This window comes from Rhinoraja longicauda, chromosome 1 (assembly GCF_053455715.1).
Source record: "Rhinoraja longicauda isolate Sanriku21f chromosome 1, sRhiLon1.1, whole genome shotgun sequence".
NCBI lineage: Eukaryota > Metazoa > Chordata > Chondrichthyes > Rajiformes > Arhynchobatidae > Rhinoraja > Rhinoraja longicauda.
Window position 1 is genome coordinate 8,127,027 of NC_135953.1, and position 27,611 is coordinate 8,154,637.

At 45.9% G+C, this 27,611-nt stretch overlaps 1 protein-coding gene across 1 annotated transcript; it reads right to left on the reverse strand.

The window, feature by feature from the left end:
• Positions 1-2,621: 2,621 nt before the first annotated feature.
• LOC144598353 (uncharacterized) lies at positions 2,622-26,564 on the reverse strand. Its single transcript, XM_078408418.1, has 9 exons — positions 26,503-26,564; positions 17,806-17,904; positions 14,427-14,510; positions 11,941-12,039; positions 9,562-9,660; positions 7,121-7,219; positions 6,949-7,017; positions 4,566-4,664; positions 2,622-2,779 (listed from the first exon to the last, which is right to left on the reverse strand). Exons 1-9 carry the CDS (start codon positions 26,522-26,524, stop codon positions 2,622-2,624), a joined length of 828 nt encoding a protein of 275 aa, XP_078264544.1. The 5' UTR covers positions 26,525-26,564.
• Positions 26,565-27,611: the final 1,047 nt, after the last annotated feature.

Consider the following 27,611-nt stretch of genomic DNA (forward strand, 5'->3'; position numbering starts at 1 on the left):
GGACCGGAGGTGAGCGTCCTGCCTCCTTCCACCGCCGACATCCGTGTGGGCAAATGCGGCTCATCATCTCACTGCGGCGAACGGGAGCCCTATCAGTACTTACAGGGTCCGCACGCTCGCCCTTAACTTTGGCCAGAGCTGGTTTTCGTGGGGGTTTGTCGTCGTCGACGTTTCCCAGCTGCTGCTGTGCGCCAACTTCCTGCGAACGTATTCAATGCTCGTGGATGTCAGGCGGCAGTGCCTGGTGCACTAGCCGGTCTCCCTGTCGTCGGTGGATGCGACTTATGAGCGCACCCTGGCGGATTTCCCAGATATCATCGAACCCCACTTCCGCTCCTCACTCCCCAAGCACGGGGTGGAGCACCACATCCCCACCACCGGACCGCCCGTGCACGCCCGAGCGTGGCAACTCGCTCCGGACAAGCTACGTCTAGCTCAGAAGGAGTTCCGCCGGATGGAGTCAATGGGCATCGTGCGCCTCTCCGATAGCCCATGGGCTTCACCGCTCTACTTGGTCCCCAAGGCGGACGGGGGTTAGCGCCCATGTGGGGACTACCGTCGCCTGAATGAAACGACCGTCGCTGACAGGTAACCGGTCCCGTACATCCAGGGCTTCAATGCCCACCTGGCCGGAGCATCTGTGTTCTCCAAGGTGGACCTTGTGTGCAGGTACAACCAAATTCCGGTCCACCCCGACGACATCCATAAGACGGCCATTATTACACTGTTCAGGCTGTTTGAATTCTTGAGGATGCCATTCGGGTTGAAGAATGCCGCACACGCCTTCCAACGGCTTATGGACTGTGTGTGCCGTTGCCTGGACTTTGTATTTGTGTACTTGGATGACATACTTGTGGCCAGCCGCACGAGGCAGGAGCACTGCACCCACCTCCGTCAGCTGTGTCAGCGCCTCAGCGATTACGCGTTGGCTGTGAACTTGTCCAAGTGCCGTTTTGGGGTGACGGCCATCGAATTCCTCGGCCATCGGGTGACCCCACAAGGGGTGGTACCTCTTCCGGCCAGGGTGGACGCTGTCCGCCGGTTCCCCCGTCCGACCACCGTTTAGGGCCTGTTGGAATTTGTGGGGTTAGTCTCTTTTTATCAGCGCTTCCTGCTGGCGATAGCCGGAATCATGCGCCCACTTTTCCACTTCATGACTGGCCGTCGTAAAGAGGTCGAGTGGTCCGACGAAGCAGGAGTGGCATTCGAGCATACCAAGGATGCCCTGGCCGGGGCCACGATGCTCGTCCATCCCAGGGAGGATGCCCCAACCGCTCTGACGGTGGACGCTTCTAATGTGGCGGTCGGGGCGGTGTTGGAGCAGCTCATTGACGGGTGCTGGCGGCCGCTCGCCTTCTTCAGCAGGCACCTCAGCGGCGCCCAACGGTGTTACAGCGCTTTTGATCGTGAGCTCCTCGCCCTGTACCTCGCCGTACGCCACTTCCGGTACTTCCTGGAGGGGAGGCCCTTCACGGATCACAAGCTGCTCACCTTCGCGTTTGCCAAGGCTTCAGATCCGTGGTCTGCGCGGCCGCAGAGGCAGTTGGCGTACGTGTTGGAATACACCACCTCAATCCGCTTCGTGGAGGGCAAGAACAACAGGGTGGCCGACGCCTTATCTAGACCCGCGGTCCACGCCATTTTCCAAGCGGCCGGTGGTATTGACTATTCCACCCTAGCAGCCGCACAGCTGGTGGACGAGGAAACAGCCACCTACCGCACGGCAGTTTCGGGCCTGCAGCTGGAGGACATTGCCTGTGGTCCTGGGGGCGCAACGCTGCTGTGCGACGTCTCCACTGGCCTGCCGCAGCCCATCGGCCCCGTCGCCTGGCGGCGCAGGGTTTTCGAGGTGCTCCACGGTCTGGCCCACAAGTATGTAGGTTAATTGGCTGGATAAAATGTTTTAAAAAATTGTCCCTAGTGGGTGTAGGATATTGTTAATGTACGGGGATCGCTGGGCGGCACGGACTTGGTGGGCCGAAAAGGCCTGTTTCCGGCTGTATATATATGATATGATGATCCCTCCATTCGAGCGACGACGGCCCTCGTAGCTTCCCGCTTCATGTGGCACGGGCTGCGTAAGCAGGTCGCACACTGGGCACGCACCTGCATCCCGTGCCAGACCGCCAAGATCCAGCGATACGTGCGTGTGCCTCTGCAGGGGTTCGGCGTCCCTCGGCAGCGGTTCAACCACATTCATGTGGACATCGTGGGGCCGCTGTCCTGGGGCTTGACCCACCTCTTCACCGTGGTTGACCGCTTCAAGCAGTGGCCTGAAGCCATTGCGCTGGCGGACACCTCGACGGCCACCTGCGGTCGGGCCTTGGCGGCGCACTGAATCGCCTGGTTCGGGGTGCCGCTGGACATAACGTTCGACCGGGGGCCTCAGTTTACGTCGGAACTGTGGACGGCCATGGCACGCCTCCTGGGAGTTCGTCTACACCACACTACGGCGTATCATCCACAGGCGAACGGCTTGGTGGAACGGTTTCACCGCCAGCTGAAGGCTGCCCTGAAGGCACGACTCATTGACCTAGACTGGGTGGACGCCCTGCCGTGGGTTTTACTAGGGATCCGCACCGCACCCAAAGAGGACTTGGCCTCCTCCCCGCCGAGTTGGTTTATGGGTTCCCGGCGAGTGCATCCCACCGGCACAGTGTCAAGTAGAGCAGCCTTCGGACGTCCTGCAACGTCTCCGGCAGACGGTGGGCAAGCTGGCGCCTGTGCCCACGTCTCGTCATGGGTCCTTCCATCCGCACGTCCCTCCTGCTCTGGAGGACTGCCAGTTCGTTTTTCTGCGCAGGGACGCTCATCGGACACCCCTCCAGCGGCCATACAAGGGCCCCTTCCGGGTCCTGCAACACGGCTCATCCACATTTGTCCTGGACATGGGGGGTCACAGTGAGACCGTTTCGGTTGCACAGCTGAAGCCGGCACACGTGGTCATTGATTGGCCGGTGCCAGTTGTGCGAGGTCGCCCTCCGTCCACGTTACCCCCGCCAGTGTCTACTCCGTCCCCTCCACCTGTTGGTTGGTCGCCGGTCCCTGCGCTGGGCGTGGTGCACACCTGGGCCGGTCACCTCGTGCGCCCTCCTGTCCGCTTCGTACCTCCGGTTCTTGAGGAGGGTCCTGTGGCGGTCCCTGGGTATCGGGCCACTCCAAGGGTCAGTCCCCTGCGCTGAGATCCATTACGATTCTTTGAAGACTCCTCATGATCATGCCCGCGTCACCCCGGCAAACTGTCGGCGACAGCCTAGTCGCCGGCAGTCGCCTTAAAATCGCCTAAGTGGGACAGGCCCTTTAGATTGTACTTGTGATGTTAAACTGAATTTGATGGGAGCAGAGAAATGGAGACCATAGAACGAGTTTAGAGTGCACTAATATAAATGCACAAAGAGCTACTTAGGAACAGCACCTGATATTCTGTTTGGGTAGCTGCAACTCAATGGTAAGAAATGAATGGTAAGTTCCACTGTCCTCCTCATTAAATTTTACTGATTGTACGCCTCGTTGGCACTTCCCCTCAGCCGGGTATGAAGAAAGGTCTCGGCCCGAAACGCCACCGATTCCTTATCTCCCCAGATGCTGTCTGACCCGCTGAGTTACTCCAGCATTTATGTCTGTCATCAGCTAACAACGATCCATTCTACATTTTCCTTGATCTCCGTCCCCTTTGATCACTCGTTTTCACACCTTATCCTCCACACCTCTATGTCTCCATCTCCCCTGCCTCTCAGTCTGAAGAAGGGTCTCGTTCCAAAACTTCACGCAATCCTTCCCTTCAACGCCTGTCCCGTTGAATTACTCCAGCATTTTGTGTCTGTTCAGTAAGAACATTGAATTCTCCAGATTTAGGTAATGTATAACAACTCCCCTCTCCCGCTTCATTTTCTCCCCCTCTTCCCTTTCCTCTGCTCCCCACCTATTTCTGCCGTCCCCCTCCCTCCCCACATACATTTCTTCCTCTGTCTTCACAATTCACAACTCTTCAATCCTTTTATCTCACACCTTTTTTCTCACCTCCGGCCTCTGTCCAATCAACTGCCTAACAAAACCCCCCTTGTCTGTGTTCACCTATTGCCTCCCATGCATTGTCCTACCCCTTCTCTCAATTGGCTTTCTCTGCCCCACTAAGTCCGCACCGACCAACGGTAATCCGTACACTAGTTCTATGTTATCCCATTTTCGCATCCCACACACGAGGAGCAATTTACAGAAGCCAATCAACCTACAAACCTGTATGGCCTTGGTATGTGAGAGGAAACCAGGGCACCCGGAGAAAACCCACGCAGTCACAGGGAGAACGTACAAACTCCGTACAGACAGCATCCGTGGTCAGGATCGAACCAAGGTCTCTGGCACTGTGAGGCAGCAACTCTACCGCTGCACGACCGTACCGACCCAAAGATGTCGGAGGAATGAAGGGAATTGGAAACAGGGCAGGAAAATAGATTTCAAATAGAAGGTCAGCCATGAGCTTGTTAAAATAAAAGGTGTTTTGAGTGGAAGATTGTTCTCGAATTACTGTTTCCTCGAGATTTATATTGTAAAACTGTTTACATTACCTGTTTTTGAAAACAGTTCTTTCAGCACAAGAAAGATGAAACCAGCTGCAACTTGGACACCATTGGAAATGAGGAATGTCGTCAATAAATTATTCAAATCTGAGGGGGAAAAAAATGGTCACCAAAGAATCACAACAGAAAGATGCAGATATTGAAAGGGTGCCTTAAAAGAAATTGGATGGGTATTTAAGGGTGATTAATTCATATGAGAGTGGGGAAAGTGGCCCCGTCAGAATGTGGCAGAGACCCATTAGTGAAATGGTCTTCTGTGCTAAAACTACACTGATTCATCTCTAATCTTCGCAATACATGATATTCACTGGAATTTAGGATGAGAGGGGATCTTATAGAAACATATCAAATTCTTAAAGGATTGGACATGCTAGATGCAGGAAAAATGTTCCCGATGTTGGGGGAGTCCAGAATCGGGGTCACAGTTTAAGAATAAGAGGTAGACCATTTAGGACTGAGATGAGGAAAAAACATCTTCACTCAAAGAGTTGTGAATCTGTGGAATTCTCTGCCACAAAAGGCAGTGGAGGCCAATTCACTGGATGTTTTTAAGAGAGTGCTAGATTTAGCTCTTGGGGCTAAAGAAATCAAGGGAAATGGGGAAAAAAGCAGGAATGGGTAACTGATTTTAGATGATCAGCCATGATCATATTGAATGGCGGTACTGACTTGAAGGGCCGAATAGCCTAATCCTGCACCTAAAACATAGCACAAAAAGTAAGGAAATTTGTGTTTGGTAGATTATTTCTTTGTTGTAACAATGCTTCTTGGCAATAAATCTTATACCGTTGGAAAGCCTGTTTATTTCCCTTTTAAATGGTGCCACATTTGTAAGGAACACCTTGATTGGCACCTGATTGGCAGCATCTGTGAGCATGGGCCCTGCTACAGTGGTCAGTAGTTGTCTGCTCCAAGAATCGGCATGCCACGTTTGACTGATCTGGATAGGGCCCGTGCGATAGGGCAACTTCAAGCTGGTGTTCCGCAAAACCAAGTTGCGGCATTATTTGGAGTGAGCCCTAGTACCATCTCCAAAGTGAAGGCCAAGTTCCATATAACGGGGGATGTCAGAGACAGGCCGCGAAGTGGGCGTCCCAAGAAGACGACACCTGAAGAAGACCGTTTCCTCACCCTGTCAGCACTTAGGAACCGTAGGCTGTCTTCTACAGATTTGCGGTCAAGGTTTGCAGGACGATATGGCTGACGGCTCTCTGCCCAGACAATTCGGAACAGACTGCACGCAGCCGACCTCCGGTCTCATAGGGCTGCCAGGAGGCCTGCCATGACTGCCCTTCACCGTCAGGCCCGTTTGCGCTGGTGTCGGCAACACGTGCACTGGAACCTGAACATGTGGAGGAACGTTATGTTCAGCGGTGAGTCCAGATTCTGCCTACGGCAGTTGGATCATAGGGTCAAAGTGTGGAGAAGACGTGGAGAACGCTATGCTGATTGCTGCACCGATAGAGTAACATCTTTTGGTGGAGGCAGTGTGATGGTGTGGGGCGGCATCTCCCTCACTGGAAAAACGAGGCTTGTCATCATTGGAGGCAATCTCAATGCAGAGAGATATCGAGATGAGATTCTGCAACCAGTGGCAATCCCATATCTCCACAGTCTGGGACCAAACTCTATCCTCCAAGATGACAATGCTCGCCCCCACAGAGCAGGGTTTCTCAGAGACTACCTCCAGAATTTGGGAGTGGAGAGGATGGAATGGCCTGCCAGCAGTCCTGACCTCAACCCCATTGAACACTTGTGGGATCAGCTTGGGCGTGCTGTTCGTGCCAGAGTGACCAACACAGCCACGTTGGCTGACTTGCGACAAATGCTGGTTGAAGAATGGGATGCCATCCCACAACAGTGTGTGACCAGGCTGGTGACCAGCATGAGGAGGAGGTGCCAGGCTGTTGTGGCTGTGTACGGTTCTTCCACACGCTACTGAGGCTCCTGTTTATTAAATGAATAAATTGTTAAATTGCCAATATGTCTTGTTTCTTCAGACTTCAATCATCCAATCCACCAAAGAACACCGAACAAAAGTCAATGGCAGAATAAGCTGTTTGGCATTGGCAGAGAAGATTTGGCAGATTTTTAATGGGTGCAACCCACATACTCAGCTCTGCTGCTCATCCCACAAATGCATGTTCCTTACAAATGTGGCACCATTTAAAAGGGAAATAAACAGGCTTTCCAACGGTATAAGATTTATTGCCAAGAAGCATTGTTACAACAAAGAAATAATCTACCAAACACAAATTTCCTTACTTTTTGTGCTATGTTTATTTTTCTATGTTGTACTCACGACTAATGTCGCTCATGGTTCTCCCTCTGGCCTGTCCATTTGGTGTGTGTGAAGGAACTACATGCTTACCTGAGGCCCATTTCTCAAACAGGTCACTCGACAGTGGTACATTTGGTTGAACAATCAGTTTGCGTAACTCTGGAAATGGGAGAGATTTTATATTGGAAGATTGAAAAGATTTGCAGGTTAGCAGTCTTGCTTTTCAGCCAATTCGAAGAAAACATAAGATGGCTGGCATTACCTGCGTTCGAAACCAATTCCATGACAATGAGAAAGAGAATGCCTGCTACAACTTGGATACAGTTCGTTTTGATGAAGGTTTCCAACACGTTGTTTTGAGCTGAGGAAAATACAATGTGAACAACCACTCCCATTAGCGTTTATACACCTGATTTAACAGTGTTACTTCACATGACCAAAACCAAACAAGATGCCAAAACAAGGAAGCATATATTGCAAGAAACTCTTCCAGGAATTGGGAAAGGATTTGGGATGAAAATAGAAAACTGAGACATCTTAGATTTAGTTTAGAGATACAGCGCGGAAACAGGCCCTTCGGCCTACCGAGTCCACGTCAAGCAGCGATCCCTGCATATTAACACTATCCCACACACTGGGGACAATTGACAGTTTTTACCAAGGCAAATTAACCTACAAACCTGCGCGTCTTTGGAGTGTGGAAGGAAACCGAAACGTCCGAGAGAAAACCCACGTTGGTCACGGGGAGAACGTGCAAACTCCCTACGGACAAGCACCCGTAATCAGGATCGAACTCGGGACACTGGCGCTGTAAGGCAGCAACTCTAACGCTGTGCCACCGTGTTGCCCCATCGGTGCCAAACATGATGCCAAGTTAGACTAATCTCTGCCTGCATGCGATTTATACCCCTCCATCCACTGCATAACCATGTGCCTATATAACAGGTTCTGAAATGGCACATGCATCTGCTTTCACCAACATACCCTGTCAGTGCATTCCAGGAACGCACCACTCACTGTGTTAAAAACTCGCTCCCCACATCTCTTCCCTTGTATGTCTGTTGTCCCCATGAGACACAGCCCCTCAATGTCCAGCAGCGGAAGGACCGTTAGCTGTGGTCCTCCCGGCAGTGCATTCTGGGTATCTGTCACAGTTTAGTTTAGAGATACAGCACAGAAACAGGCCCTTCGGCCCACTGGGTCCGTGCCAAGCAGCCATCGACGCACATTAACACTATCCTACACCCACTAGGGACAATTTTTACTTTTACCAAGCCAATTAACCTACATACCTGTACGTCTTTGGGGCGTGGGAGGAAACCGAAGATCTTGGAGAAAACCCACGCAGGTCACAGAGGAGAATGTACAAACTCCATATAGGCAACACCCGTAGTCGGGATCGAATCCTGGTCTCCAGCGCTGCATTCGCTGTAAGGCACTGCGCCACCGTAAACCTTTAAACTTTTCCCCTCTGACCATAAACCTCTGCCCTCTAGTATTTGATATTTCTATTTGGGAAAAAGGTTCAGACTGTCTACTCTTTCTATGCGTAGAGTCTTAGTATCATACAGTGTGGAAACAGGCTCTTCGGCCCAATTTGCCCATGCCGACCAAATGCCCCACTAGCCCCAAATGCTTGCATTTGGCCCATATCCCTCTCAACCTGTCCTATCCAAATCTACCTGCCCAAATGATTCTTCAACATTGCGATAGTCCCTGCCTCAACTACCTCCTCTGGCAGCTTGTTGCATACACTCACCACCCCTTTGTGTAAATAAGTTACCCTTCAGGTTCCTATAAAATCAGCCTCCTCCCCCCTCCCCCCCTCCACTCACCTTAAACCTATGTCCTCTGGTTCTCGACTCCCCTGCTCAGGGCAAGAAACTCTGTGTCTACCCAATCTATTCCTCTCATGCCTCATAGTTTTAGATATTATCGTCCAGAAAGATGCTCTACCTGCCTATCTTACTGTTCAACCCCACTCCTCCCATAGCAGAGGTCCATAAATGGGGATCACTTCCCATCTCTCCAGAGCAGACAGGCAGAGTCTGAAGAAGGGTCTCGACCCGAAACGTCACCCATTCCTTCTCTCCCGAGATGCTGCCTGACCTGCTGAGTTACTCCAGCATTTTGTGAATGAATCTATACAGAATCTGCGGGTGGCACAGCATAGAGTTGCTGCCTTACAGCGCTTACAGCGCCAAAGACCCGGGTTCGATCCTGACTACGGGTGCTGTCTGTACGGAGTTTGTACATTCTCTCTGTGACCTGACCTGCGTGGGTTTTGTCCGATATCCTCGATTTCCTCCCACACTCCAAAGACGTACAGGTATGTAGGTAAATTGGTTTGGTAAATGTAAAAATTGTCCCTATTGGGTGTAGGATAGTGTTAATATACGGGGATCGCTGGTCGGCGTGAACCCGGTGGGCCGAAGGGCCTGTTTCCACGCTGTATTTCTAAACTAAACTAAACTTTGGTGGGCTTTCTCCAAGATCTTCAGTTTCCTCCCAAACTCCAAAGACGTACAGGTTTGCAGGTGAATTGGCTTGGTGTAAATGTAAAATTATCCCTAGTGTGCGTGTAGGATTGTGTTAATGTGCGGGGATCGCTGGTCGGTGTGGACTCGGTGGGCCGAAGGGCCTGTTTCCGCACTGTATCTCCAAACTAAACTAAAGTAAAAGGAATCAAATGGTTTACTTTACCTGTGTTTGAGATCATTGCCATGAAAACAAGCCAGAAAAACCCAGCGAGAACTTGAAAGCAACTGGTGCAGATGAATGTCATCAGAAATATCTTCCAATCTACGGAAAAAAATGATTAAAACATTTTAAAACACAAGATTAATGTAAGGCATGTTCCTAGCTGCATTTATTGACTGCAATTGACATTAACTCCATCTATGCGCAGGAAAATAACTGCAGATGCTGGTACAAATCGAAGGAATCACAAAATGCTGGAGTAACTCAGCGGGTCAGGCAACATCTCTGGAGAGAAGGAATGGGTGACGTTTCGGGTTGAGACCCTTCTTTAGACTGACTCCATCTATTCTTCACGTTGTCTCAGCAAGGCCACCAGCATAATCAAGGACCAGTCTCACCCCGGTCACTCCCTCTTCTCCCATCAGGCAATTTGGTATAGTACCTGCTTCAACTACCACCACTGGCAGTTTGTTCCATATACCCCACTCCATCTGTATGGAAAAGTTGCCCCTCAGGTTCCTAATAAATCTTCCCCCCCCCCCTCCTCACCTTAAAACCTATGTCCACTAGTTCTTGATTCCCTTACTCTGAGCAAAGGCTCTGTGCATCTACATGATCTATTCCCCTCATGATCTTATACACCTCCATATGATCCCTCCGCATCCTCCGCTCCAATATAGTGTTATATCTTCTTCCCTATTTTGATGTCTATTTATTTAGTATGTCAGACAGATTTGGGAAGATCTTGGAGGTGTAGAAAATCATGAGAGGAACAGATCGGGTAGATGCACAGTCTCTTGCCCAGAATGGGGGAATCGAGAACCAGAAGACATATGTTCAAGGTAAAGGGGGAAAGATTTTATAGGAATCTGAGGGGTAAGTTTTTCACACAAAGGGTGGTGTGTGTGTGTGGAAGGAGCTGCCAGAGGAGGTAGTTGAGGCAGGGACAATCATGGTGTTTAAGATGCAATTAGACAGGTACATGGATCGGGCAAGTTTAGTGGGATGTGGGCCAACGGCAGGTAGATGGGACAAGTGTAGATGGGACATGTTGGTCGGTGTGGACAAGTTGGGCTGAAGGGCCTGTTTTCATGCAGTATGACTGCATGACTATTATGTGTCTCCACTATGATGACAAATACCTGCAAATGACCTGCCCTTTCTTGTGATGTGTTTACTCTGGATATATTTAGAAAATGATCTTAAAAGTGAAAGTGCTTTTGCTTGCTCCCTCTTTACTACCTTATCAAGACTTTTTACTGTACTTGGTAAACACGACAATAATAAACTGAAATCTAAACCTTATCACTTTCACATTCTTCTTTCTCTCCGTCTGCTTTACCAGTTAACCCTCCACTTTCTGTTAAACACCACTGCATCACCTTAAGACGCAAAGTGCTGGAGTAACTCAGTGGGACAGGCAGCATCTCTGGAGAAAAGGAATGGGTGAAGAACTGCAGATAATGGCTCATACCAAAGAGAGACACAAAGTGCTGGAGTAACTCAGCGGGACAGGCAGCATCTCTGGAGAGAAGGAATGGGTGTCGAGACCCGTCTTCAGACTGAGATAAAGAACTGCAAAGATAGACACAAAGATAGACACAAAGTGTTGCAGTAACTCAGTGGATCAGGCAGCAAGGACCTGAAGAAGGGTCTCGACCCAAAACATCACCTATATCTTCTCTCCAGAGATGCTGCCTGTCCTGCTGAGTTACTCCAGCATTTTGCGTCTACAGTGTAAACCAGCATCTGCAGTTCCTTCCTGCACATTGCATCACTTTTACTTCTTCAATGTTATTCCCAATTCTCTTCAAGAGCCTATGATTCAATAATAATTCCCTATTTTAACTTCAGGTTCCTGTATGACCTATCAATAACAATCTCATTTAAAAAAAATTCAAACATAAAATTGATTCAGAATAACTTTGATAAATTAGAAACAAACTTGATTCAGTGTGGCACGGTGGCGCAGCGGTAGAGTTGCTGGCTTATAGCGCCAGAGACCCCGGTTTGATCCTGACTGCGAGTGCTGTCTGTACGGAGTTTGTACGTTCTCCCCGTGTCCATGTGGGTTTTCTCTGGGTGCTCCGGTTTTCTCCCACACTCCAAAGACGTACAGGCGTATAGGTTCATTGACTTCGGTATAATTGCCCCTAGTGTGTGTCGGACAGTGTTAGTGTACGGGGTGATCACTGGTTGGCGCGGACTCGATGGGCCAAATAGTGTGATTCCACGCTATATCTCTAAAGTCTAAAGAAGACCTCATTTACCCATGGAACTGATGTTCTACAATATTGAGAACTATATTCTGCACTCTGTTGTGGTTAACATTTTCACATATTCATTGTTAATTGAGAAAATAAATCTAAAATGTTTACTTACTTATTTTTGAAATCAGTTCTGTTATCAGAAGTATGGAAAAGCCAACTCCAATTTGTATCAAAACGTTAGTGGTGAACAACTTGAACAAGTCCTTCCGATCTGAGGGAAAATGTAAAGTTAAAAACATTTCCAAGTACCATTCCCATAGACACATTTAACATTGCCAAGTGCTTCGAAACGTCACAAAGCAACTCTGCCAAGCAGAGGGAAGTAGATATCAGGAGGTTTTCCACCCAGAGAGTTGTGAATTTGTGGAATTCTCTGCCACAGAAGGCAGTGGAGGCCAAATCACTGGATGGATTTAAGAGAGAGTCAGATATAGCTCTAGGGACTAGTGGAATCAAGGAGTATGGGGAGAAGGCAGGCACGGGTTACTGATTGTGGACGATCAGCCATGGTCACAAATGAATGGCGGTGCTGGCTCGAAGGGCCGAATGGCCTCCTCCTGCATCTATGTTTCTATGAGGTGTCAAGGGATTATGGGGTGAAGGCAGGAGAATAGGGTTCGGAGGCAGAGATAGATCAGCCATGATCGAATAGTGTAAGAAAATAACTGCAGATGTTGGTACAAATCGAAGGTATTTATTCACAAAACGCTGGAGTAACTCAGCAGGTCAGGCAGCATCTCAGGAGAGAAGGAATGGGTGACGTTTCGGGTCGAGACCCTTCAGACGGATGTCAGGGGGGGGGCAAAGGAAGGATATAGGTGGAGACAGGAAGACAGTGGGTGATCTGGGAAGGGGGAGGGGAAGAGAGGGACAGAGGAACTATCTAAAGTTGGAGAAGTCAATGTTCATACCGCTGGGCTGCAAGCTGCCCAGGCGAAATATGAGGTTCTGTTCCTCCAATTTCCAGTGGGCCAACACGAAGGGCCGAATGGCCTAAATCTGCTGCTATCACTTATGACCTTATACCCTTATAACACAATGGAAGTGGAATGGGAATTTAGGTATGTTTCAAAAGGTGGAAGCAGACGTTTAATTTAATTTCGTTTGGAGATACAGCGTGGAAACAGGCCCTTCGGCCCACCCACTCCGTGCCGACCAGCGATCCCGTACACTAGCACTATCCTACACACTAGGGATAATTTACAATTTTACCAAAGCCAATTCACCGACAAACCTGTACGTCGTTGGAGAGTGGGAGGAAACCGGAGCACCCACGGAAAACCCACGCGGGTCACGATAATGCACGGACTCGTTGGGCCGAAGGGCCTCTAAACTAAAATAAACTAAACTAAACTGCTGTATCCCTTCGTTAAAGTTCTATTCATTTTATTGCCATCATTAGGCAGCTACGGGCTTGAATCCCCAAGGTCCTTCTGTATATCTGTGCTCCGAAGAGTCGGCTTCCAAAATGCATTAGCTCACATTTGTCTGGATTAAACTTCATCTACCATTTTTACACACAAATATCCAACTGATTGATATGTTGCGGTATCCTCCGACAACCTTCCTCACCATTCACAACTCCACCAACATCAGTGTCATCTGCAAATTCATTAATCAGACCTTCACCCAGTGCAGTTTAGTTTAGTGCAAAGTACGGTGAAAAGCTGTTTTGTTTCATGCTATCCAGTCAGCGTAAAGACTATACATGATTACAACCAAGCAGCCCACAGTGTGCAGATACATGAAGGAGGTTATAACATTTAGTGCAAGATAAAAACCGATAAAGTCCAATTAAAGATAGTCCGAGGGTCTCTACTGAGGTAGATGGAAGCTCAGGACCACTCATTGGTGATGGGATGGTTCAGTTGCCCGATAACAGCTAGGAAGAAACTTCCTGAATCTGGAGGTGTGAGTTTTCACACTTCTGTACCTCTTACCTGATGTGAGAGGGGAGAAGGTAATTCTGCAGTTGTACAGGGTCCTGGTGAGACCACATCTGGAGTATTGTGTGCAGTTTTGGTCTCCTAATTTGAGGAAGGACATCCTTGCTATCGAGGCAGTGCAGTGTAGGTTCATGAGGTTAATCCCCGGAATGGCAGGACTGTCATATGAGGAAAGATTGGAAAGACTGGGCTTGTATTCAGTGGAATTTAGAAGGATGAGAGGGGATCTTATAGAAACGTATAACATTATAAAAGGACGACAAGCTAGATACAAGAAAAATGTTCACAATGTTGGGGAGTCTAGAACCAGGGGCCACAGTCTAAGAATAAAGGGGAGGCCATTTAAAATTGAGGCGAGAAAAAACTTTTTCACCCAGAGAGTTGTGAATTTGTGGAATTCTCTGCCACAGAAGGCAGTGGACGCCAATTCACTGGATTAATTTAAAAGAGAGTTAGATACAGCTCTCGGGGCTAGCAGAATCAAGGGATATGGGGAGAAGGCAGGCACGGGTTAATGATTGTGGATGATCAGCCATGATCACAATGAATGGCGGTGCTGGCTCGAAAGGCCAAATGGCCTCCTCCTGCACCTATTTTCTGTTTCTATATTTCTGAAAGTTCAACAACATATGTATAAAACCATTTACATCACCTGGTTTTGAAAGGAGAAACATAAATACGGCTCCGACTTGCAGACAACTGATACAGATGAAATTCGTCAATAATTCATTCCAATCTGAAGCAAAACATGAGGTTAAAATATATTCCAAAGAAACTTTCATCTCTGCACTTGACTTCACTTTGTCAAATGTCACAAGTCATAGGCATTCAAACAATAAAGGACTTAGTGTCGGAGGGTAGTGCAGATACTGGTTTAAACCGAACATAGTCACCAAATGCTGGAGTAACTTCCCATATTGAAGCAGCGACCAAGAAAGCACACCAACACCTCTACTTCCTTAGAAAACTTAGGAAGCTTGGCATGTCCCCGACAACTCTCACCAATTTCTACAGATGCAGCAGAGAAAGCAGTTTATCGGGATGCATCACAGCTTGGTTTGGCAACAGCTCAATCCAAGACTGCAAGAAATTGCAGCAAACTGTGGACGCAGCCCAGACCGTCACACAAACCAACCTCCCTTCTATTAAAGATGGTCACCAAATGCTGGAATAACTCAGCGGGACAGGCAGCATCTCTGGCGAGAAGGGATGGGTGACGTTTGGGTCGAGACCCTTCTTTAGAATAAAAGACTTGCTTATTGGACTAACAAACACGACACTGGTCATTTGAGTTCAGGTGATGGGAGTGAGTGTGTGGAATGGGATGCATTGCCCCAAGCATTGAGTCACAAACACTTGGATTTGGTTGTTAATGGGATGAGTTTCAACAGTCTCCACATATTCTCTGGTCACCAGAACAGCACAAAATATGCCAAATTTTGTCAGAGAATTGGCCTCCACTGCCTTCTGAGGCAGAGAATTCCACAGAAATATGGCCGAACTAACTTTTCTTACAGCTGCAACAATAAATTATGCCAAATCAAAGGAGATAGTTGAGACAGGTACGATAACAGCAGTTAAAAGACAGGTACATGGATAGGAAAGATTCACAGGGATATGGGCCAAATGCAAGCAGATGCAACCAGCTTAGATGGGGCATTTATGGAGAATGGACAAGGTGGTGTGGGTCATAGAGTGATGCAGCATGGAAACCTCAATCCAACGTGCCCACACCAGCCAACATGCCCCATCTACACTAGTCCCACCTGGCTGTGTTTGGCCCATATCCCTCCAAACCTGCCCTATCCATGTACCTGTCTGACTGTTTCTTAAATGTTGCAATAGTCCCAGCCTCAACTACTACCTCTGGCAGCTCGTTCCATACACCCACCACCCTTTGTGTGAAAAGGTTACCCCTCAGATTCCTATTAAATCTATTCCACTCAAACCTACGTCTGTTTAAAGAAATAGCGTGGAAACAGGTCCGCGCCAACCAGCGATCCCTGCACATTAACACTATCCTACACCCACTAGGGACAATTTTTACATTTGCCCAGCCAATGAACCTACAAACCTGCACGTCATTGGAGTGTGGGAGGAAACTGAAGATCTCGGAGAAAACCCACGCAGGTCACGGGGAGAACGTACAAACTCCGTACAGACAGCGCCTGTAGTCGGGATCAAACCCGGGTCTCCGGTGCTGCATTCCCTGTAAGGCATCAACTCTACCACTGCGCCACCGTGACCGTTCACCGGTCCTCGATTCGCTTACTCTGGGAGAAGGACTCAGTGCATCTCCCACCACTGTGTCACACTGTGCCCGTGTGTCCAGACACCGTCTCAGTGTATCCAGACACTGTCTCTGTGTATCCAGACACTGTGCCCGTGTGTCCAGACACTGTCTCCGTGTGTCCAGACACTGTCTCCGTGTATCCAGACACTGTGCCCGTGAGTCCAGACACTGTCTCCGTGTATCCAGACACTGTCTCCATGTGTCCAGACACTGTCTCCGTGTATCCAGACACTGTCTCCGTGTATCCAGACACTGTGCCCGTGTATCCAGACACCGTGCCCGTGTGTCCAGACACTATCTCCGTGTATCCAGACACTGTGCCCGTGTGTCCAGACACTGTCTCCGCGTATCCAGACACTGTCTCCGTGTGTCCAGACACTGTCTCCGTGTGTCCAGACACTGTCTCCGTGTATCCAGACACTGTCTCCGTGTGTCCAGACACTGTCTCCGTGTATCCAGACACTGTCTCCGTGTATCCAGACACTGTGCCCGTGTATCCAGACACTGTCTCCGTGTGTCCAGACACTATCTCCGTGTATCCAGACACTGTGCCCGCGTGTCCAGACACTGTCTCCGCGTATCCAGACACTGTCTCCGTGTGTCCAGACACTGTCTCCGTGTATCCAGACACTGTCTCCGTGTGTCCAGACACTGTCTCCGTGTATCCAGACACTGTCTCCGTGTATCCAGACACTGTGCCCGTGTATCCAGACACTGTGCCCGTGTATCCAGACACGGTCTCTGTGATTCCAGACACTGTGCCCGTGTATCCAGACACTGTGCCCGAGAGTTAGATAGAGCTCTAGGAGGCTAGTGGAATCAAGGGATATTGGGAGAAGGCAGACACAGGTTACTGATTGTGGATGATCAGCCATGATCACAATGAATGGCGGTGTTGTCTCGAAGGGCCGAATGGCCTCCTCCTGACCTTTTTTCGATGTTTCTATGTTTCTAAGAGGGAGTGACCGAGCTGAGACTGGTCCTAGATTAAGCTGCTGGCCTTGCCGCGGCAGCGCGAGGTGAAGATCGAGTTGAGTCGATGGAAGGGAGGTTGGTTTGTGGGATGGTCTGGGCTGCGTCCACAACTCTCTGCTATTTCTTGTGAGTCATGGATGGAGCTGTTCCCAAACCGTGCTGCGATGCATCCTGATAAAATGCTTTCTACGACGCATCTGTAGAAGTTGGTGAGAGTTGTAGGGAATCTATATTTACGTCCAAATCATGTAGATATAGCAGTTCAGTTTAGTTTATTGTTAAATGTACCGAGGTACAGTGAAAAGCTTCTGTTGCTCGCTAACCAGCCAGCGGCAAGCCGATACATGATTATAATCGAGAACAGCGTCTGTACCGAACATGATGCTAAAAGAAACTAATCTCTGATGTGTGCTGATGAGCCCTATTCCTCCATTCTCTGCATATCCAACAAGTTCTTATCAGACCAGGCAGCCACCACCATCTGTATAAATAACTTGTCCTGCATTTCTCCTTTAAACCTTGCCCCTCTTATCTCAATAGACAGTAGGTGCAGGAGTTGGCCATTCGGCCCTTCGAGCAGGCACCGCTCAAAGCTATGCCCTCTAGTCTTTAACAGTGCCCTCTTGTTTTTGAAATTCAAAACACAATTCATCTAAAGTTTGAAGTGGGGGAGATTTTTATATATGAAGAATGAAGGCAGCTTTAAGGTAAATAATTGTTACGTCGTCAGCAGAAGAACAATGTACGACAAGGTTTGCAGTACCTGATTTAGAAAGGAGCTCCATCATGAGGTGAAAGATCAGTCCAGTTCCCACCTGGACACAGTTGGATTGGATGAATGTCTTCAACAGATTCTTCCAATCTGACAACAAAAAATACCGTACAAAATATTCCATGTTGTACTCATACACTGCAATTAATATTGCCAAATGTTCCAGTTAATAGCATACAAATAATAAAGGGTCAGCTGGTCAATGCAATGGATATTAGGATGATCTTAATAAAGTGAAAGAGTCATAGAGTCATAGACTTAGATAATAGGTGCAGGAGTAGGCCATTCGGCCCTTCGAGCCAGCACCCCCCATTCAATGTGATCATGGCTGATCATTCTCATTAGAGTGATACAGCACGGAAACAGGCTCTTCGGCCCAACTTGCCCACACCGGCCAACATGCCCCAGCTACACGAGTCCCACCTGCCCGCGTTTGGTCCATATCCCTCTAAACTTGTCCTATCCATGTACCTGTCTAACTGTTTCTTAAACTTTACGATAGTCCCTGCCTCAACTACCTCCTCCGGCAGCTTGTTCCATACACCCACCACCCTTTGTGTGTAAAGGATACCCCTCAGATTCCTGTTAAATCTTCTCCCCCTCACCTTAAACCTATGTCCTCTGGTTCTCGATTCCCCTACTTTAGGTATAAGAAGCTGTGCATTCACCCTATCCATTTCCCTCATGATCTTATACACCTCGACAAGATCTCCCTTCAGCCTCTTGTGTTCCAGGGAAAAGAGTTTGTGTTTTGCTCAGGATTCCAGCATCTGTAATTTCTTGTGCCTCCATTGTCTTACAGATTGTCTTACATCCGAAACTGTGGTCGATGACTAATAGTACGAATAATCTCGAACTATTCCAATGACGTACAGGTTTGTAGGTTAATTGGCTTGGTAGAAAAGTAAAATTGTCCCTAGTGTGTGTAGGATAGTGCTAGTGTGCGGGGTGATCACTGGGCTGTACGGACTTTGTGGGCTGAAGGGCCTGTTTCCGCGCTATATCTCTAAACTAAACTAGACCGAACACTCATATGCTGCAAACCAGTATTTAGTTGGATTGCTCTCATCCTGTTTTTCTTCAATGTTTTATTCATTCCCTCTACTACTCCGGATGGCTGTGGACTTTGAACTGTCACGTAATTTTGTTTTAAATTATGGGGCTGTTACCAGTGATGTTCTATCCATGGATATAAAAGACTTTCTTTTCCAAACAACCAATTATTATCTTACAAAGTCTTACTTCAGTCTGAAGAAGGGTCTCGACCCGAAACATCACCCATTCCTTCTCTCCAGAGATGCTGCCTGACCTGCTGAGTTACTCCAGCATTTTGTGAATAAATACCTTCGATTTGTACCAGCATCTGCAGTTATTTTCTTATCTTACAAAGTAGGGTTGCCAACTGTCCCATATTAGCCGGGATATCCCGTATTTTGGGCTAAATTGGTTTGTCCCGTACGGGACCGCCCTTGTCCCGTATTAGGCCCGGGGGGGGCGCTGTAGGCCCCGACGCTGTAGGTCCTGACAGTTTAGACCCCGACACTCTAGGTTTCTGACATTTTCATTCTGGACAGTGTAGGCCCGGAGGCCCGGGCCCCGCCTAACGACGGTTGCGTAGCAACCCGCCTCCCGGCTCGGGCCGCCACCATCGGTGGAGCGGGAGCACATGGCCGCTGGCTGGGTGAGGTTACGTGGGGCGCGGGACGGTGACTTCACCTTGTCCTGTATTTGGGAGTGGATAGTTGGCACCCCTATTACAAAGTGAATGTAGAATCTAATCATACAGTATAAATGAGTGAGATTTTCGAAGTAATGACTAAATCTTCGATCAACTCAGTGTGTTGCATATTTAATTGTCCCAGAAACTTCTAGAATGCACTGTTTTACAGATTGAGTCAGAAGGAGGTGGAGCATTTGTAGTGGTGGCAAACGTGGTTTGTCAGAATGCTGCCCAGATTAGGGTGATTAGCTATAAGGAAAGGTTGAAAACATTTGGATTGTTTTTGTTCTGAAAAGTCAGAAGTTGAGGGGAGACCTTTAGTTTAGTTTAGTTTAGAGGTACAGCATGGAAAAAGGCCCTTCGGCCCACCGAGTCCACGCAGACCAGCGATCACCCCGTACACTAGCGCTATCCGACACACTAAGGACAATTTTTTTTTAAATCCGAATTTTAACCACCAAACCTGTACGTCTTTGGAGTGTGGGAGGAAACTGAAAATCTCAGAGAAAACGTACGCAGGTCACAGGGAGAATGTACAGACAAGCACCCGTAGTCAGGGTTGAACCCGTGTTCTCTGGCGCTGTAAGGCAGCAACTCTACCGCTGCACCACCGTGCTGCCCCTGGTAGAAGTAGATAAAATTATGAGAGGCATAGATAGGGTAGAGAGTCAGAACCTTTCTCTTAGTGTGGAACTGTCAAAGACTGGAAAGCATAGCTTTAAGGTGAGAGGTGCAAAGTTTAAAGGGGATGTGTGGGTCAGGTTTTTTTTACACAGAGGGTGGTGGGTGCAGGCATCTAGGGGTGGTGATGGAAGCAGATACGATAGTGGCATTTAGAGGCTTTTAGATAGGCACCTGGATTCGCAGCGAATGGAAGTGGAGGGATATGGATCACGCGCAGACAGTTAGTTTAATTTGTCATCATGTTTGGCACCAACATAGTGGGCTGAAGTTACTTGTTCACGATGTTTTAGTTTTAGTTTTAGAGATAGAGCCCGGAAACAGGCCCTTCAGCCCACCGAGTCCTCACCGACCAGCGATTCCCGCACACATTGAATGGTGGTGCTGGCTCCAAAGGCCGAATGGCCTACTCCTGCACCTATTGTCTATTATCTATTGTCTAACACTATCCTACACACACTAGGGACAATTTATACTTATGCCAAGTCAATTAACCTACAAACCTGTACGTCTTTGGAGTGTGGGAGGAAACCGGAGATCCCGGAGAAAACCCACGCGGTCACAGGGAGAACGTACAAACTCTGTACAGACAGCATCCATAGTCAGGATGGAACCCGGGTCTCTGGCGTTACAAGCACTGTAAGGCAACAACTCTACCGCCACCGTGCCACCCTTTCATGTGCAGTAAGTACTCTTCTATGTTCTATTAGTCATAGATTTCATATCTTGTTTATTTGGATGGGCACATGAAACAAGTTGCTTTGAAGGGCCTATTTCTAAGCTATGTGTCTCTATAACTCCATATGGTTGCTTGGGCAAAACTCTTCGAATACATAGGGCGGCACAGTGGCGCAGCGGTAGAGTTGCTGCCTTATAGCTCCAGAACCCCGGGTTTGATCCTGACCACGGGTGCTGTCCGCACAGATTTTGTACTTTCTCTCCGTGACGTGCGTGGGATTTGTCCGGGATCTCCAGTTTCCTCCCACACTTCAAAGATATGCAGGTATGATGGTTAATTGGCTTGGTAAAATTTGTTAATTGTCCCTCGTGCGTGTAGGATTGCATTATTGCGCGGGGATCGCTGGTGGGCGCGGACTCAGTGGGCCGAAGGACCTGTTTCCACGCTGTATCTCCGAACTAAACTAAACTAATTAAGAGAGGCACAAACGGCTGGAGTAACTCAGCGGGTCAGGCAGCCTCTCTGGAGAAAAGGAGTAGGAGACATTTTAGGTCGGAACCCTTCTTCAGACTGAAATGTCCTTTTCTCCAGAGATGCTGCCTATCGCGCTGAGTTACTCCAGCATTTTGTGTCTCTGCAGTTCCTTCCTACACATTTTGTCCTCCACTACATCGACCTTGAATCGATGGAGTAAACATGGAATATTATGAATCTTTGTCAGATCCGTCCACATCCATTGTGGACTTAAATCAAAGCTATTCATTTTCTTCTCATAGGTATGAGAAAAGCTGTTTGAAATATCTAGCAGCATAAACACACCATGGGGAGAAAGCAGGAATAGGGTACTGATTTTGGATGATCAGCCGTGATCATATTGAATGGCGGTGCTGGCTCGAAGGGCTGAATGGCCTACTATGCTCTGTTTCTTTGCTTCTATGCTAGTATCACGCTTATTACTTTATCGGAAATAGACACAAAATGCTGGAGTAACTCAGCAGTGCAGGCAGCATCTCTGGAGAGAAGGAATGGGTGACGTTTCGGGTCGAGACCCTTCTTCAGACGAACACTAACACTACTTCGTCTTACTCTTGTTTATCATATATTATCAATGTAATCTCATTCATTCTTTTCATTCTATCATTTTATTTCGTACATGTTAAAAGACATCAATTAAAAAACAAAATAAACAAAAAAAACAGAAGAAATATAAAGAATTTCATCCATTACTTAACGTCTTTACATGTGCGAAAAGGAGTAGGAAGAAGTGTGAACTTATTTAATCCTACCCCCATTCCCTAATCAATATTTATCAAGTATTATCTATAATAACTAATACCTAAAATACATATATAACTACATATATACTCACTCACCCCTACAATCATATGAATATACCTATTTACACAATAATGTCTATATTAACTACATCTGATATATATACATACATTAGGCCAATCATATATATACATATACCCGACCATTTACATACAAAATATAAATATAAATATAGTCACCCACCCGTATAATAAGTCAAATATTAATACAAAAATACTCATACACCCTTATATGTTCATATAGATATACCTATTTAAATAATGATGTGTTATTATATGTCGACCCCTGGTGACTGTTAATCCCCCTCCTCACTGTACCTAGACAAAATCATGTGTTTATATTTGTTTTTAAACTGGATGATGTTTGAACATTGTTTTAATTCCGCATTCATTCTGTTCCATAGCTTTACTCCACTGATTGATATAGAAAATCTTTTCATTGTTGTTCGAGTATTGCGAATCTTGAAATTTAATGTTCCCCTTAAATTATACCCCCCCTCTCTTTCATAAAACATTTCCTGTAAGTTACTTGGTAGCAAATTGTTTCTCACTTTGTACATGAATTGAGCTGTTTGATATTCCACAATGTCATAAAATTTGATTATTTTAGACTTTATAAATAATGAGTTGGTGTGTTCACAAAAACCGACATTATGAATTATTCTAATGGCTCTTTTTTGCAGTATGAATAGTGGTTGTAGTGAACTTATATATGTACTTCCGCACACCTCTATACAGTAACTTAAATAAGGTGAAACTAGTGAACAGAACAGAATGCAAAGTGATTTGTTATCTAGGAAATGTTTTGCTTTGGCCAGAACTGAAATGCTTCTAGATAGTTTACTGTGGATATGTTTAATGTGAGATTTCCAGCAAATTTTTTCGTCTATTATCACCCCAAGGAATTTAGTTTAATTTACTCTTTCTATGTTAACACCCTCTATCTGTACCTGTGCTTGATTGTTTATTTTACTGTTCCCAAATATCATAATTTTTGTTTTGCTCAAGTTTAGTGATAATTTGTTAATGTCAAACCATTTTTTAATTTTGCAAAATTCTGAAGTGATACTGTCCAAAAGTTGCTGTAAATTTTCACCAGAACCAAGAATGTTAGTGTCATCAGCAAATAGGATGAATTTCAATATTTTTGATAATTTACATATATCATTGATGTAGATGATGAAGAGTTTAGGACCCAACAATGACCCCTGGGGGACTCCACACACAATGTCCAAACATCCAGACTGATATTCTCCCATCTTCACAAATTGTTTCCTGTTCTTTAAATAACTTCTGACCCACTCTAAAGCCAACCCCCTAATCCCATACAGTTCCAATTTATTGATTAATATTTCATGATTTATTGTATCAAATGCTTTTTTTAGATCAATGAATACCCCAACAGCATATTTATTTTTATCTATAGAATTTGTGATTTGTTCAATGAGTTCTGTTAAAGCTAGTGATGTTGACCGGTTACTTCTGAATCCATATTGACTATTAGAGAGTAAATTGTGCTTATCTATGAAATTGTCTAATCTGTTGACAAAAAGTTTTTCCAGAATTTTAGAGAACTGTGGGAGAAGAGAGACAGGTCTGTAATTTGTGAAGTGGTGTTTATCTCCAGTTTTATACAGCGGAATAACTTTAGCTATTTTCATATTATTGGGAAATTGACCGGTTTGTAATGATAAGTTAAAAATGTGTGTTAGTGGTTTAGAAATCCCATCAATTACCTTTTTTTACTATTTTCATATCTGTCTCATTATAATCAGTGGATGTTTTATTTTTGCATTTATTAACAATATCTACAATCTCCATTTCTTCTACCGGTTTAAGAAACATTATGTACTTGGATTTGTTTCTATAAGATTATCATTAGATGTCACCGCATCTGGGATTTGTTCTGCTAAATTAGGTCCAACACTTACAAAAAAATTATTACATTTATTAACCACGTCATCCATGTTATTTAGAGTCTTATCATTTTCTATAAAATACTGCGGGTAATTAATCTGTCTAGAGTTATTTCTAATTATGCTGTTTAATATATTCCATATACCCTTAATGTTGTGTTTATTGTTTTCTAATAGTTTATTATAATATTCTTTCTTACGATTTCTCATGATATTAGTTAACTTGTTTTTATATTTCTTATATTTATTTTCTGCTTCTATAATTCTATGTTTAATGAATTCTCTGTATAGTGTTTTTCTTTTTGCAGGCATTTAGCAATCCTTTTGACATCCAATGATTATCTTTATACTTTATTTCTCTACAATATTTTTTAAATTTTTTTTTTTTTACAATAGGTGCAGGAGTAGGCCATTCAGCCCTTCGAGCCAGCACCACCATTCAATGCGATCATGGCTGATCACTCTCAATCAGTACCCCGTTCCTGCCTTCTCCCCATACCCCCTCACTCCGCTATCCTTTAGAGCTCTATCCAGCTCTCTCTTGAAAGCATCCAACGAACTGGCCTCCACTGCCTTCTGAGGCAGAGAATTCCACACCTTCACCACTCTCTGACTGAAAAAGTTCTTCCTCATCTCCGTTCTAAATGGCCTACCCCTTATTCTTAAACTGTGGCCCCTTGTTCTGGACTCCCCCAACATTGGGAACATGTTATCTGCCTCTAATGTGTCCAATCCCCTAATTATCTTATATGTTTCAATAAGATCCCCCCTCATCCTTCTAAATTCCAGTGTATACAAGCCCAATCGCTCCAGCCTTTCAACATACGACAATCCCGACATTCCGGGAATTAACCTAGTGAACCTACGCTGCACGCCCTCCATAGCAAGAATATCCTTCCTCAAATTTGGAGACCAAAACTGCACACAGTACTCCAGGTGCGGTCTCACCAGGGCCCGGTACAACTGTAGAAGGACCTCTTTGCTCCTATACTCAACTCCTCTTGTTACGAAGGCCAACATTCCATTGGCTTTCTTCACTGCCTGCTGTACCTGCATGCTTCCTTTCATTGACTGATGCACTAGGACACCCAGATCTCGTTGAACTCCCCCTCCTCCTAACTTGACACCATTCAGATAATAATCTGCCTTTCTATTCTTACTTCCAAAGTGAATAACCTCACACTTATCTACATTAAACTGCATCTGCCATGTATCCGCCCACTCACACAACCTGTCCAAGTCACCCTGCAGCCTTATTGCATCTTCCTCACAATTCACACTACCCCCCAGCTTAGTATCATCTGCAAATTTGCTAATGGTACTTTTAATCCCTTCGTCTAAGTCATTGTTTCAATTGGACAATTTTTATCATATAGTATTTTAAATATTCTTAAAAATTTGTCATAAGCTTTATCAATATCATTTTCTTTATATATTAATTCCCAGTTTTGTGCAAGTAAATCATTTTTAAGTGCAACCATGGACTCTTCTGTCCTAACCCTTCGGTATTCTTGTTTATTGTACCGCTTTTTTTTTTCCGTAGTTGCTGTTATAAACTGTAAAAACTGGAAGGTGGTCACTGATGTCATTTACTAATAATCCTCCTACTGTATTGTTATCTATATCATTAGTAAATATATTATCAATTAATGTAGCACAATGGGAAGTAATCCGACTGGGTCTGGTGATTTTGGGATAAAGGCTGATACTGTACAATGTATTGATAAATTCCTCAGTCATTTTATGATTATTTGGATTTAGCAAATCAATATTGAAGTCGCCGCAGATAAACATAACTTTATGTTTTGTTTTTGTAAAATGTTCCTCCATCCAGTCTTTAAATGTGTCTATATTAGACCCAGATGTTCTATATATACAACTCACAATTACATTTTTTTTTCCCATACATATTTCTATTGTAACACATTCAAGTACATTATCCACCACAGTTGAGATTTCTTCCACCACCTTATAATTATAATTCATGTTTACATAAAGAGCTACACCAACACCATTTTTGTTTTTTCTGTTCATACAAATCAGTTCATATCCTTCGAGTTCAAAATCCATGTCCCTTACACTGTTGATCCAAGTTTCTGATATTGCAATTATGTTAAAGAGCTGTGTAAATTGATTTAAATAATCCTTGATGTCATGGAAATTAGCATACTGGCTTCTACTGTTGAAGTGGATTATTGAAATGTTGTTTTCGGTTTTGAATGTGCCATTACATTTACGTTAAGCTTCAGCTAGTCAGAATTTCATTGTCCTGCTGTTGGTACAAGGTGACATTTGAACACTCTTGACACGTGACCTGATTTCATGAAACTTTGAAATTGAAAAGAATGTTTACATCACCTGTATTTGAAAACAGTTCCATCTCGAGGAAATAAAGACTCAACCCCAATCTAGAAAAATTAATTCAGGTAAACGTCTTCAATATGTTCCTCCAATCTGAAGGGGGAAAATAAAAGTTAATTTTGTGTTCTTGTTCTATGCCTGTATGAAACTTTGCGAGTCTTCAAGCTACAACAGGTCTTTATTACAGTAACTCAATGCTGGCAGCAAGGCAACTAAAATGGCTGCAACCCCACAATCTGATTACACACTCACACACTGTGTATAGCCAAGATAACTATGTACAAAATATCTCCCTTTGTCCTATGCAGCGCCACCTGCTGCACGGGAGGAGCAACGGGTCCTCCCACCCCACACAGTACACCATACATCACACTCCCCCTTTCCAGTTTGAACATCTCTATTCCTGAATGAGTCGCCTTGGGGCATTGTCAAACTGTAATGCATTTTTGCTGCGTCTAGCATCGCCATTCGGAAACGAGTTATCAGTCTTTCTGTAAGACATAATCTGTACTCCGCTTGCAGTGGTCCTGTAATGCACTGTTTTCGTAGCTACGATTTTCTTGTTATCCCCCAGAGCATGCTTTTCCATCTCTAGCCATTGAACCCCGCTTTTGCTTCTGAAGAGTATTATTAGTTCGCTTTTCTTTGGAAGCATTGAGTCCATTGAACTCATCAATAAATTCTTCACAGTGAAGAAGGTGATGCTCTGGTTCCCAAGTGTCTTCATTACTTCCATAGCCTTTCCATCATATGGCGGCGGTGGCGCAGCGGTAGAGTTGCTGCCTTTTGTCGACAATCTTCTCCACATCGTATAGATCTCCTGAAGCCATATCCGCTTCCAGAGGCAGTCGCTGCTTGCTTGCTGGTGTTACTGCTGTTGTTTCGGCGGCCATATTACCCGAGTGCTCCTTTGCAGACTGACGGCAGAGTTCCTTGTCGACGGCGTCCATCCGACTGAACGGAACTGGTCTTGGTTTGAAGAACTTAGGGCCGGCATCGTCTTCGAGTATGAGCCGTGCCTTCATCTTTGTGAAATGCCCGAGTCCAGGTGCGAAAATGACTGGAAACTGGTCATGAACCTTCTGCAGGTTGTCCTCGCACTTGCT

Coding starts and splice junctions, on each gene's coding strand:
- LOC144598353 (XM_078408418.1), bottom strand. CDS start 26,524: ATGGAACTGTTTTCAAATACAG. Junction 4,665..6,948: donor GTTTGAGAAATGGGCCTCAG/GTAAGCATGTAG, acceptor TTTCCCCCTCAG/ATTTGAATAATTTATTGACG. Junction 2,780..4,565: donor AGAACTGTTTTCAAAAACAG/GTAATGTAAACA, acceptor ACGAACTGGCAG/TCCTCCAGAGCAGGAGGGAC.